This window comes from Vombatus ursinus, unplaced genomic scaffold (assembly GCF_900497805.2).
Source record: "Vombatus ursinus unplaced genomic scaffold, bare-nosed wombat genome assembly UNPS02014775.1, whole genome shotgun sequence".
Lineage (NCBI taxonomy): Eukaryota > Metazoa > Chordata > Mammalia > Diprotodontia > Vombatidae > Vombatus > Vombatus ursinus.
In genome coordinates, this window is record NW_020954553.1 from 6,819,158 (window position 1) to 6,833,500 (window position 14,343).

The following is a 14,343-nucleotide window of genomic DNA, read 5'->3' on the forward strand; positions in this document are numbered from 1 at the left end:
TGGGCTGGAATGGAGCTTCTATCTCACCGCAGTCACAGACTTTTCCCACTGACCTTCTAAGTTGTCTTTGGCGTTTGTGGATTGAGAAGTCTGAAAACCACCACAGCTGCCTGTGATTCAGTCCTCTGAGGCCTGCTCCAGCTTCACCAAGGCCTGTTTTGCCTACGTGGCCCATGCTTAGCTGCATTCCTCTCCCAGCCTGGTGCAATAGACCTTTCCAATCAACCATCCAGGTTGTCTTGTGCTGGAGATTCCTTTCACTCTGTCTTTTTGTGGGTTCTGCTGCTTTAGAATTTGTTTAGAGCCATTTTTTATAGGTATTTGGAGGGGTTTGGGGGAGAGCTCAAACAAGTCACTGCTTTCACTCTGCCATCTTGGCTCCGCCCCCAGTGCAAATTCTTACCCTCTAATTACTATCCATAACCATCCAGGACAGGTTTGTCTGACTGAAAATCTGCTCATTATCAGGTCCTTGTCTTGTCTGTCATTGACAACTCTATAACGTTTGTTTTCTAGACTCCAAAGCTTTGTGCTTGGGGCCTAGGAGTTTATTGGAAATGTATGTACATGTTGTATATATATTCTATGTGTATATTACATATAATTATATACACATATTATCCACATAATTAATATAACTGTATACATATATACATATGAATATATATTTTTATATACTATATACAGAATATATACACAACAAAGACAACTCTAGGATTGGGGTTACGAGGAGCTTAGTATATAGACTTCTTGTGGTTCTTGAACTGATTTATGAAGAAAACTAGGGATTCCACATGGCAGATGTAAGAAAGAAGAGTGTTCCAGGCATGGAGGACAACTAGCACAAAGGCCCAGAGAAGGGTGACACGATGCCATGTGTGAGGACAGTAAGAAAGTCAGGTTTACTGGACCATAGAATGTGAGAAGAAGGAATGATGTATTAAAGGGCTGGAAAGGGAGGTTGAGGCCAGGTTGTGAAGGACTTTAAATGCAAAACAGGAGTTTGTGTTCTATCCATCTTAAAGGCAATAAGGGTCCACTGGAGTTTATTGAGTAGGGGAGTGATATGGTCAGACCTGGTTTTTTTGAAAATCACTTTGGTAGCTATGTAGAGAATGGATTCAAGAGAGGAATGTCTTGAGGAGACCAATTAGATGATCACAGTAGTCCAAGTGAGAAGTTATGACTGTGTAAGTAGAGGTAAGGATTGGATGTTGCGGAGGTAGAACCTTCAAGATTTGGCAACTGATTGGATATGCAGGGTGAGGGACAATGAGGATTCCAGACCAATCTTGAGGCTGTGAACCTGGGAGGCTGGACATACACAAAATAAATATACGGTGATTTGGTGGTGGGCAGCAGCAACTTGGGAAGACAATGAAAAAGCCTCTTGAAGAAAGTGGCCCTTGAACTCAACCTTGAAGGGAGCCAAGGGTTCCAAGAACCCCAAATGAAAAGGGAAAGCAAGTGAGGTGCAGAGGCAGAGTATCATGTAGGGGGGATATAGCAAGTTGGCCAGTTTGGCACACAGCACATGTGGAGGGTGGAGGGGCCCAATATATGATAAGCCTGGAAAGGCAGGCTCTACTCTGATTTGGAAGGGTATTAAATGCCAAACAGAGGAATTTTTACTTATCCTAAAAGCACTAGAGTGCTGGGGGATGAGCTGGTCAGACCTACACTTTAGGAATATCAATTCTGTGAATTTGTGTTAGCTCATTTATCAAATGAACTCCAGTGTTCCAGAAGGAAATGATTCCATCTTAGTCTCTGATAACCCCTTTGGATTTCACTTCCTCCATCTGTAAAATAAGGGGTGGAAGACTATGATTCCTTACTGTCTATAAATTGTCCAAAGTCACACAGATAATTGGGTCTCAGGTCTCCTAACCGTAAACCCTGTGTTCTTTTCCCCATGCTCTACTGTTTCTCCATCAGCATTTAAGAATTGCTAGGCTGACTGGAATTGACTTTATCTTATCCTCCCGCTTCCAAACAAAGACAACCCCATTCAACCTCCCATGCCTCACTCCTAGCCTTTGACCACTTTGGTTTAGTCTAGGACGTTATGGAATGTGACTTCTAAACATAAGTCTTTCTGAGGGCTCACCTGGCTCACAATCTTTCCTTAAATGGATTTGGCTTTGTTTAGTTTGTTGCTGATGACTTTGTATCCTAGGGAGCTGTCATCTGTTTCCATGGCAACATTCAAGGAGGGGGTTTGTTCACGCTCTTTGTTTATTTCTTGCTGTGACTGACTACTTAGGAAAATTTTTTGACAGGGGAAGTGAGCTATTTTCCTGTTTCCAGGCCAGGCCAGTCATGGCCTTAAGATGACCCCATATTCTTATTCCTAAGTCTTGCCACTCTGAGTGCTCAGAAAAGCACAAAATTTAATTTACAGACTCATAGCATGTGGAAACTGTAAGGCAACTCAGAGATTATATAGTCAAATCCACTAATTTTCAGTATGATGAAGGTACAGTAAAAACAATAAACTTTGAGTCAGAGGAGCTGGATTTGAATCCTGGCTTTACTGTGTTTCAGAGTTGGAAGGGACTACATGATGTCTGAGGGCCCACTGGTACCTGAACAAGAACTCCCAACAAATGAGCATTCAGTCTTTTCTCAGAGATCTCTAGGGCAGCCTCATCCCACTTTAAGATAGCTCTAATTGTTAGGAGTTTTTATTTACATCAAGCCTAAAGTATTCTTGTTGTTAAAATGATAATTTATGTCTATGTCTGATTTCATAATAGCTAAACTATAGAAAGCACCTTAAGGTTTTCAACTGCCTTATATACGTTATCTCACAATGCTTTTTAGATAGTAAGTGCTTAGCAAATGCCTTTTCATTCATTTGAGCCTTAGAACAAGAGCTGCATGAGGTATATACTATAGGTATTATCATTCCTATTTTACAGACAAGAAAACTGAGGATCACAGAGTTTAAATATCTTGCCTGTGATTATACAACTAGCAAGTGTCAGAGGTGGAATTTTACGTGAGGTCTTTTTGACTCGAAGTCCAGCTCTATCCATTATGCCATGTTGTACCTGAAATCTTCCTCTCTGTCAATTCTACCTAGATTCTATCTCTTTTCCACTGAGAGCCTCTCAAATTCTTTAAGATAGTCATCATACTTCCCTTTGTCGTTTCCTACCTGGCTGCTCATCTGGATTTTATCACTGTCTCCAGAAACTCCTCTTCTTGAAAGAGCCAAGCAATTCTGAAACTCATTCCTCCTCAGTGCCCCACTTACCCTGAGGGTCTCCCCTCCCCCACTTTGATTGGAGAGGGTAGAGGAAGAACATTGACTCCCAGATCCTCTATTTAAGGAGGGGCACTGGGGCAGACAACCCATAATTTCTCATCTGTTTGCAGAACTTCACCATGTCCCACTCAGGCACCTTCCTTCCCTCCTTTCCATCTCTCCTCTCTCCCAGCCCATTTCTCTTCTCAGCACCTTTTTATTTGTTGTCTTCCCCCATTAAACTGTGAGCTTCTTGAGGACAAGGTTTTCTTTGCCTTTTTTTAAATTCTTAGCACTTAGCATGATGCCTGGCTCATATTAGGCACTTAGTCAATGTGTATTGACTGACCCTGCTTTTTCTTCTCTAGCCTAAACATCTCTAGTTCCTTCATGTGCCATGTTTTGTGACATAATCTCAAGGCATTTCACCATCTTACTCATTCTTCTCAAGATGATCTACAATTTATTATTGTCCTTCTAAAAATGTGGTGCCCAGAACTGAGCACAATATTCCAGATTCCACAAGATTCCACATCTGAGAAATACAGTCTAGGTCTGAACAGTACAATAGCACTATCAAAACCCTAGTCCCTGGATATCAGGCCTCTCTTAATGCAGCCTCAGGACTCCACCTTGGACAAATTCTTCTCTTCAGGCCTCAGTTTCCTCATTTGTAAAAGAGAGGGTTAGATGAGATGATTCTGAAGTCCTTTCCAGCTCCAAATCTTAGGATCTTACTAGGCCTAGAAAGGGGAAGTGACTTGTTCAACAAGTATTTGTTTAATATCTACTATGTCTCCCAATCTGGGTAGAACACAGAAGGAGTATATGATCACAGCAGTAAAAAAAAACTTACAGTCTAGTTGGGGAAATAAGACATATACAGAAAACTGAGGGTATAATGTACCTACAAGATTACTGACCTAAGTATTATGCATATGATGCTCCTTTCCCAACCAACCCCGGGTGTATTATGAATATATTCTTGAGCAGTGTTTGTGGACCATGGGACCCAGTATTTTCCAAGTAAAGGAAATATGAAGGAGATATCTGGGGAAAGAACTAAAAGATGTATGGAGGAAGAGGAGGAGGAGCGAACAGAGACAGAATATTTTGAATCAGTTGAAAGCAGGAGCTGTGGAACTTGATCAGGGGAATACAACTTGAAAGAGACTACTAGTTCCATAGGTTTGCAATGTGGGAACAAGGGAAGGTAGAATAAATAGTTTGGCACAGCAAGTAGCCTCAACCTGACCCAGATGTTAATGCCTGGTATCTCTTGTTGTTCATTCATGTCCAACTCTTCGTGACCCCCATGGACCATACTGTCCATGGGGTTTTCTTAGCAAAGATACTGGAGTGCTTTTCAGTTTCCTCCCTCCTGTGGATTAAGGCAAACAGAGGTAAAGTGACTCGCTCAGGGTCACACAGCTAGTGAGTGCTTGAGGCCAAGTCCCACACTCTATCCACTGAGCCATCTACCTGCTTATTAATGCCTAGCACCACCTTTAAAGCACTTTATCTAGTGCAACAAACTTTGCTAGATTCTGTCTCCTATATACCTGTAATGTGCCAATCTCTATAGAGCTGGCAGACTTAGAATTCAAGTATTTTAAAATTCACTCAGGAGGGAAAGATAGTTAATAGGAGCCATAGGTTAAATTGATTGTGATTTTAAGAGAAGACTTTGGATCATGGGATTTAAAACTGGAAGATAACTTATAGATCATTTGGTCCAACTGCATTCAGTGTAAGGAAATTGAGGCCTAGAGGGGTGAACTTCCTCGACCAGTATCACGCAGGCATTAATTAGCCAAACCCAAGAATCACACTTAGATCTTTTGACTACATCCCTTGCATCTTTGAGAGGTGGTAACAAAAACAATCAATGGTAACATGAGAAGCGTTCTGTATAAAGGTGTCCTTAGAAGTTTCATCACTTACGAGGAAATATGTAATTGTGCTAATTTATCTAGTATAGATTATAGTATCATAATCCCATAGTCACAGAACTGAAAGGTACCCTTAGAGATCATCTGTTCTGGCCTCCTTATTTTATAGATAAGAAAACTGAGGCCCAAAGAGGTTAAGTTGCCCAGGGTTACATAGATGGTAATTGTCAGGGCTGGGATTTTTATCCAGGGCCTTTGGCTCTAAATCCAGACCTCTTTGTACTATACCACATTGCCTTTTGCTAAAGGAATTAAGAGAAAAGAGAAATCTTCATGGGATAAAGAAGATGTCTCTTAAGATTTGAAGATTGGTAAAATGGTGGTATCTTTGAGAAAAATAGGAAGAACTGGAGAAACTGATTTTTCTCGGGGAGAGAGGTGATGTTTGGTTTTTTACTTATTTAATTTGATATGCCTACTGGACAGCCTCCCAGTGGAGATATTCTTGGTAGTTTGGGATAAAGATTGAATTCTGGAAATCAAGAAGAAAATTAGAACATAAACAGTACCTTGGATTTGGGTGTGTTGAGAATATACATGCTTCTTCTGAGGATTCATTCTCTAGACCGTCAGTGATTCTGCAAAGCCAGGGTTGTACTAGTACAACCTAGTCAAGTCCAGACCTATACTGTAGCTAATAGAGGCCATAGTATCATTTACAGAGTATGATGTGTAAGAACATGTATCTGGACTCCCAGCAAGCAGAAGAGCATTTGTGGTATCAGGTTTCCAAGGCCAAGAGAGAGACATTCCCAGGCCTTGATCAAGACTATATCACTATTGGTGGTGGATTCCATCAACATCATAATCAGTTTTCATTCAGTACCATCTGAGGACTTCAGTTCCTGACAGAGTTATAAAATATCATGTTAAAGAGATGGTTAATGAACATATAGAAAAAAGTCAGCATGGTTTCATCAAGCACAGGGCTTTTTTTTTTGTTTTGTTTTGTTTTGGTGAAGCAGTCGGGGTTAAGTGAGTTGCCCAGGGTCACACAGCTAGTAAGTGTCAAGTGTCTGAGGTCACATTTGAACTCAGGTCCTCCTGACTCCAAGACCAGAGCTCTATCCACTGCGCCACCTAGCTGCCCCTTACAAGCCATTTTTGTTTGTTTGTTTTTGTTTTTGTTTTTGTTTTTTGAGGCCATTTTTTTTAAACGCAGAGAAGAAAACAGAAGGAAGGCCAGAAAGAAGCATAGACAAGCTGCAGGATAGCTTTTAAAGCTACAGGTTGAACTTATAATTTAAGCAAGCTTAAATATAGCTTAAAAAGCAAGCTGTCTGTAATAGAGATCTATAAGTTCATGTATGTATTTTTATGGTCTCTGAATAAGGATATATCCATTTTGTTTGGTATTTATTAAATTCAGAATAAAAAGTTTTTTAAAAGCAGATCATGCCAGTCTGACAGGATAATTAGACTGCTAGATCAGAGGAATGCATAGATATAATTTCCCTAGAATTGAATAAAGCATTTGACAGTCTCTCTTGCTATTCTTGCAGAAAAGGTAAGGAGATGTGGACTATCATTACTCAAATATATAGAGAACTGAGTTAAATTTTTAAGAATAGAAGTCATTCCCCAGTTGATAAATGGTCAAAGGATATGGTTAAGAAGTTATCAGATGAAGAAATCAAAGCTGTCTATAGTCATATGAAAAAATACTCTAACTCACTATTGCTTAGAGAGATGCAAGTTAAAACAACTCTGAGGTACCACCTTACACCTATCAGATTGATTAATATGACAGAGAAGGAAAATGATAACTGTTGGAGAAGATGTGGGAAAATTGGAACACTGATGCATTGTTGAAGTTGTGAACTCGTCCAACCATTCTGGAGAGCAATTTGGAACTATGCCCAAAGGGCTATTAAATTGTACATACCTTTTCATCCAACAACACCACTGCTAGGTCTGTATCCCAAAGAGATCATAAAAAATGGAAAAGGACCCACATGTACAAAAATATTCATAGCAGCTCTTTTTGTGGTGGCAAAGAATTGGAAACTGAGGGGATGCCCATCAATTGGGGAATGGCTGAACAAGTTGTGGTATATGAATGTAATGGAATACTATTGTGCTATAAGAAATAATGATTAGGCAGATTTTAGAAAAACCTGGAAAGTTTACATAAATTGATGCTGAGTGAAGTGAGCAGAACCAGAACATTGTACACAGTAACAGCAACAGTGTGTGATGATCAACTATGACAGACTTAACTCTTCTTAGCAATACAATAATAAAAGACAATTCCAAAAGACTTATGATGGAAAATGCTATCTATCTACATCCAGAGAAAGAAACATGGAGTCCAAAATGCAGATCAAAGCATACTATTTTAACTTTTTTGGTTTTTTGTTTTTTCCCTTTCTCATAGTTTTTCCCTTTTGTTCTGATTCTTCTTTCTCAACACAACTAATGTGGAAATATGTTTAACAGGATTGTACATGTATGACCTGTATCAGATTGCTTGATGTCTTAGGGAGGGGGGGAAGGAGAAAATTTTAGAACTCAAAATCTTATAAAAATGAATGTTGAAAACTATCTTTACATGTAATTGGAAAAAATAAAATACTATTAAGTGAGGAAAAGACACTATTACAATAAAAATAAAATAAAGAGATTTGGGCTAGACTATAGTCCAGTTAGTTGGATTTAGACTTATTGGAATGATTGGGCCTAAAAAATAGTCATTAATGGTTTGATATCATCTTAGAAAGAAGTCTCCAGTGTGGTATCCCAGGGATCTGTGCTTAGCCCTCTGGTGTTCAGTATTTTTATAAGTGACTTGGACAAAGGGACAGATGGTATATTTGTCATATTTGTAGAACACAGATTTTAGGGGGAGTACTTAATACATTAGATGACAGGATTCCAAGCGATCTAAACAGACTGAAACACTGGGCTGAGTTGAATAAGATGAAATTTAATAGGGATAAATATAACATATTACACTTGGACTAAAAAAAAACATCCACTTCCCAAGAACAAGTCTTGGTTGGACAGCAGTTTGTCTGAAAAAGATCGGGACTTTTAGTGGACTACGAGTTGCTATTGTGACCCAGCAGTGTGATCTAGTAGCCAAGAAAGCTAAGGTGACCTCAGGAGGCACTAAAAGAGGCAGAACATCCAGGTCTGTTGTCTGCTGTAATTTGCTCTGGTCAGAGACTATCTGGAATGTATGTTCAGGTGCCAGTGCCACATTTTAGGAAGGACGTGTGTAAGATGGAGATGGTCCAGAGGAGCAGCTGATGAAAGGCTTAGAAGTCAGGCCATAACAACGATGAACCAAAGGAACTGCAGAGGTTTAGTCTTAAGACGAGACGATGAGAACTGCTGGGCTGGGCTTCAGAAGGCAAAACTTGGGAATTGTAAAGAGGCAGGTTCAGTCTGATAAGAAGTGCTGCCCTAGGGGCAGCTAGATTTCACAGTGGACAGAGCACCGGCCCTGGATTCAGGAATTCCTGAGTTCAAATCTGGCATCAGACACTTGACATTTATTAGCTGTGTGACCCTGGGCAAGTCACTTCACCCTACTGCCTTGCAAAAAAAAAAAAAGTGCTGCCCCAACTGGAATAGGCATCTTCAGAAAAGAATAGACTCTTCTTCACTGAAAGGAAGTTTTTAAACAATGACCAGATGAGTACTTGACCACTATGTTGTTGCAGGGATCCCTTTTCAGGGAAGATTTGGACTAGATGGCCAATGTGACATCTAACAGCCCTTCCAGTGTGGCTTATGTGATTCTGTTAACTTCCATGTTCCTTGCACATATTTTTTTTCCTAGAATGCCAGGCTCTTGGACCATTTGAGATATATACTGGCATGTGTTAAAGGAGGGCTAAGCCCACAGCTGGAGGCTTTTAAAGATCTTACCCTAGCCACCAGAGTTCAGTCTTAGAACTCATGAGATTTCAGTACTCCAGGGGAGAAAAAACAATTCTGAGACTGTAGCTATTATAACAAGCATGCATGTATTATTAGAAGCATATGACCTTAGTTCTAGGACTCCTGAAATAGGTCTTCTTCTCCGTCCCCTAGTGTTGTAGTTGCAAGAGAATGATTCCCATCCCTAGCAGCCTTAAGCCATGTTGTCCCACTGGTACCTTTTTCCATGGTCTCTTGGTTAAGAAATATAAGAGTGATAGCCTCTTATTGTGAGTATGGATTCCTCAAAGGCTGGCTGTATATTAATGAAGTATATTTGTTGAAGTTGTGAACTGGTCCAACTGTTCTGGAGAGCAGTTTGGAACTGTACTCAAAGGGCTATTAAATTGTATATACCTTTTCATCCAGCAACACCACTGCTAGGTCTGTATCCCAAAGAGATCATAAAAAAGGGGAAAGGACCCACATGTACAAAAATTGTTGCAAGACCTTCACTTCGTCCCACTTTCAAACATTCCTGTGTCAGCAACCAGGAAAGGTGGAAAAATATGAAGGCTTAACTGAAACGTAAGGCACAGGAATTTCCAGGCATAAGACTGAAAGTTTGACTAAGAAGTTGTGGAACTCAACATATATGCATACCTCCTGTGGACACCACCTATCAGCCAAACCTTCTAGAGCCCACAGTAGGGCAGAGGTGGTACAGTTTAACAGTTAAAGTATTGAACCAAAAGCTTTCTCAATATTTGCAAAGATTTTTTTTTTTTTTTGCAGGGGATGGGGGGAGGGATGTTTCTAGATTGCTCCATTTAAAAATGCCTTGGAAAGAGGATGTTCCCTACCAGCAGTGGTGGAGGAATATCTCTCAGTAATTTGTAGGTTTACAGTATAGTACAGGGAAAAGGAAACAAAAGCACTGGGCCTGGCTCTGTCATGAGTGAGTCTCACCTCACTTCTCTGAACCTCACCTTCATCACCTGGACGTATTGGGGGGAAAACCTTCTTTTGTCAACTTTAAAGCGATACAGAAATGTGACTTAGCGGTAATGGTAGCAGTGGTAGTGCTGGAAAATCAATAGTAGGTTTAGTCCACAAACTACTCCTCTCCATTCTTTCTAGCTAACTCTTTCCCCAGTTCTTTCTCTGCTCCTTCTAAGAGGCATAATTAGTACTGATTATGTGCAAAGTAGGGAATGGTACACAGGTAATCAGGAAGTTAGCCAAAGGTGGCAAGGCCCATTCTGTACCTGAAGGAGCTGTTGTGTTTATCCTGTGTCCAGTACTCTTCTGCCATTCTGTTAGATCCTTCACATACTTGGTTTTTCTATCCACATCCTTTTCTGTCCCCTTTTCTGAGAAGGTGTGAATTACCCATACCTATTTTATTTGAGCATGTTAAGATAAAGGCAGTCCTAATCCTCAGGCCTTCAGGCCTTCTTCCCAGACCAGGAGAAGCATCCTTATATTGAATTCCTGCGACCATCTCAGTCACACCAGTTGTGCTTAGCTGCCAGGAGTAGGTTTTGGCCTCAAGACAGGTACAGAGTTATACTGGTACGAAGTTGGGTCTGGAAATTTTAATGGACTTAATTGCTTTCTCTCCCTTGATTTCTGCCACACCCCAGCTCCTTTGTCCTCTTCTAAATTCCTAGCCATCTTCCCCTGAGTCTCTTATCCTTCTCTGTCCTATTCCTAGGTTGGGTTATAGCAGGCCAAAATTTATGAACAAGCTTAGACTTCAAAGAACAAAGAGGTAGCTTACCTTGATCTGGACCTTAGTCTAAATGAAGGCCCAGGCAAGAAGTAGCTGCTAATAGGCAAGCACTGTCACTATCTTTTTGCCCCTAGCCCAACCTTATCAGCAGACATGATGATTGTCAGTGAAACAAATGGTACTTATTGACCAACCATCATCAAAATAGACTGAAAAAGTTATCTTACCTAAAGAAAGAGGGTCAGAAGAAGGGGAGGAGCAAGAAATATTTACATAATACTTCATAGTTTAGAATGTGTTTTACTTAGATTATCCTCTTTGATCCTCATGAGAAAGAACATTGTATTATTATTATCATGCATATTGATAACCTTATTTTTCAGATTAGAAAACAGATTGAATGAAGTGAAGGGACTCGCCCAAATTCACACCTAGTACCTCTAGACCCAAGACTCAAACCAAGGTTTTCCCTGCAAACCAATTTTTCTTTTCCCAAAACCACAGCATCTGGGTTTCCTGACAACCTGCCCAGCACCCCTTCTGTACTCTAATAATTGAGACAAAATGTCAGATTAGGCTTACAAATGGGAAGAACTACAAAACTCTTGAAACCTCCCAGTTGGGTATATGGAAAATCCATTTATTAAGGTTTTCCTAAATTAGCATTACAAGTTAGTCTCTCTTGGTTTGGGTGCTTTCTGTGCTAATAACTGAGCCATTCATGAGCTGATTTGGGGGATAGACTATGGTTGCCTGGTTTGTTGTTCCATCATAGTTTACTGAGATCAAATAGTGCAACCTTGTGCTGCTAACAATTTTTCATCATTAGTCAAAGGTGACACTTTTTGGGCACACATCTGATTTAGTAGATTAGGAGATGCAACAAGGAGAGAAAATTTTGGATTCTGAGAACCATTGCTCCCCATAAAGAATGAAGTCTTGGCCAGCTTCCCAGAAAAATGTAGACACTTTACTTGAGAGAACCTGACCAAAGTGTGTCAGCAAACTACACTTTCTTATAGTATGAAATGAGGCTGGGGGCAGCTAGGTGACGCAGTGGATAGAGCACCAGACCTGGAGTCAGGAGGACCTGAGTTCAAATCCCACCTCTGACCAGACACTTGACACTTACTAGCTGTGTGACCCTGGGCAAGTCACTTAACCCCAATTGCCTAAAAAAAAAAAAAGAAATTAGGCTGTCAGGGCTACTTCTATGTAAAGAACAAATACAATGTTTTCTCTTATATATAAACTTTAATCTCCATCATAGTCCTTCTCCAATATCTCATCATATTATAGAAGTGACCAGGTTTTCAAAGGCAGTACCAGCAAAGCCCAAACTCTGCTGCCATTAGCAGATTCTACTAAGTCGAAAAGTCTTTCAGTACTGGCTGTCAGTGGGCTGACTATGTGGATCAAAGCCAAATTCAGAGGGGTTCACCACCAGAAGGCTTTTGGCAACAGCATCTAATGAAAACATCTACTAAGGCATTGGAGGGATGTATGGTGATCTGCAGCAGTGGAGGAATTACCAACATGGATGAAATTGTGAATTTTTTCAGTTGCTGTGTTTTTCCTTTGTTCTTGAAGAGGACTATGACATCAGGGAGATGATGACATGACTTGCAATTGACTTTGATTTGAGTGAGGGAGGGCTGTGCAAAGTCACCAGCCTCACTTTTGCCTCCTGAGCCATCTAGTGAGGGAGGGCTGTGCAAAGTCACCAGCCTCACTTTCGCCTCCTAAGCCATCTGAGTCCAGTGGCCCAATATTCATCAGGACGACTAGAGATGGCCCAGGATGCAGTGGGAGACCCTGGCCCTTTTAAGCTAAGGTCTTTTCAGGTTCTCACTGTGAGTGAGGTAACACCCATTCAGTGAATAGGCCTCTTTAAAAAGGGAGTCAAGGCATCTCCAAAGGTCTCATGATGGAAAATGCTATCCACATCCAGAGAAGGAATTATGGATTTTGAATGCAGATTGAAGCATACTATTTGCTATTTTTTCTTCTGTTTTGTTTTCTCTTTCTTGTAGTTCCTCCTATTGGTTATAATTCTTCCTTACAACATCACTAATGTGAAAATATGTTTAATAGAAATGTATATATATATATATACTTATATATATATATATATAGCCTATATCAGATTGTGCCACATCGTGGAGAGGCAGGGGCAGAAAAATTTAAAACTCTAAAGCTTATGGAAGTGATTGTTGATAAATCAAAATAAATTAATAAAAAAATTTTAAAAAAGAAGGGAGTCAAAAAAAATCAAACTGCAAGGGGAAGACTCTCAGGGTTGCTGGCCGAAAGAGAAACAGTTACTATTGACATTCACTCTGAGCCAGGAGGGCCCAAAAAATAGCCATTAAGTGGTGCAAGCACTTAATAGGCAGGGACTGATTGTTGTCCAGTCTATGAGTTCCAGAGTGAATTGGGTTTAAGGCTTGGTCTTTGAGAAAGAAATCTAGCCAGTAAACCACCCCCAAAAAAACCTCCAACAAATTTTTCAGCATTTTAATGTGAATCCATAGACTGTAAGGGCTGGAAGGGGCCTTAGAGATGATCTATTCTACTTCCTCATTTTGTAAATGAGAAAATAGAGGTCTAGGTGCAACTTTTGCTTCATCTTTGAGATAAAGGCCAAGGGAGAGCCTGAAATGCTCCAGTCAAAAATTACTAGACACCTTGGAAAGGCAGGAATGGGGGAGAACACGAGCAATATTCCAGAGCTCTCTGAGAATGGTAAAAGGCTGAGTGGAGCCTGCCCAAAGGGTTCAGTAGATCCTGATGGATCTGCTTTCCTGAGTTGTGAGAGCTTTTGCAAGGGAGAAACTTGGAGCTCTGTTCTGTTTGGATAGAGGTTCTTCTTGTCATCTCTTACAGGATCAGTGGGACCATGGGAGCTATAGCATTCAAGAAGAGGGGGTGACACAGTCTTTTTCTTGCAGTTGTGATTCCAAAGAACCCATTTCCCACCTCTGACGCGAGTGCTGAGAAACCCAGCATGCACAGTGGCACCAAAGCTGTCTTGGGGCATCAGCCAGGGCAGAGGGGCCGCAAACCAGGCAAGAAGCGAGGCCGAACACCTAAGACCCTGATTCACCACCCCATCTCCACCCCATCCAAGTCAGTGGAACCTTTGAAATTCCCAAAGAAGAGGGGACCTAAACCTGGCAGTAAGGTAGGCAAGCAAAATGGGCTATGCTATCACAGTCCTTTGGCAAGTGTGTAGAGAGGGGGTATGTGGGAATAATGGGGGGAGGTAGGAGGAGGGAAGGGAACATTTTCATGTGACTGTTTTGGGAAGAGAATACATTCAGTCCCTGTGTCTTTTAAAAGAACTGCCTTGTGCTTAGCACGGGGTCTTACACACAGGAGGTGCTTACTAGATGTTTGTTGAATTTAATTGACATGGTTGGAATTGTTTTTGTATAGTGTCAGCTTGATCCACTATTGGATATCAGCTGGTGGGGAATGATAATTTCCTGGGTTTTGGCTCTTAACACACTCTCCAGATTCAGTGAATTTGGGGT

At 40.8% G+C, this 14,343-nt stretch overlaps 1 protein-coding gene across 7 annotated transcripts in view; it reads left to right on the forward strand.

Moving 5' to 3' along the window:
• Positions 1 to 14,343, forward strand: part of SCMH1 (Scm polycomb group protein homolog 1) — a 167,546-nt gene that overhangs the window by 124,613 nt on the left and 28,590 nt on the right. For all 7 annotated transcript variants that reach the window (XR_003569305.1, XM_027864558.1, XM_027864557.1 and 4 more), the window contains one exon: positions 13,759 to 13,991. Coding sequence is in view for 6 of the 7 variants with exons in the window: in XM_027864558.1 (XP_027720359.1) it covers positions 13,759 to 13,991 (233 nt within the window). In the remaining variant the exon portion in view is untranslated. The remainder of the gene's footprint in view (positions 1 to 13,758; positions 13,992 to 14,343) is intronic.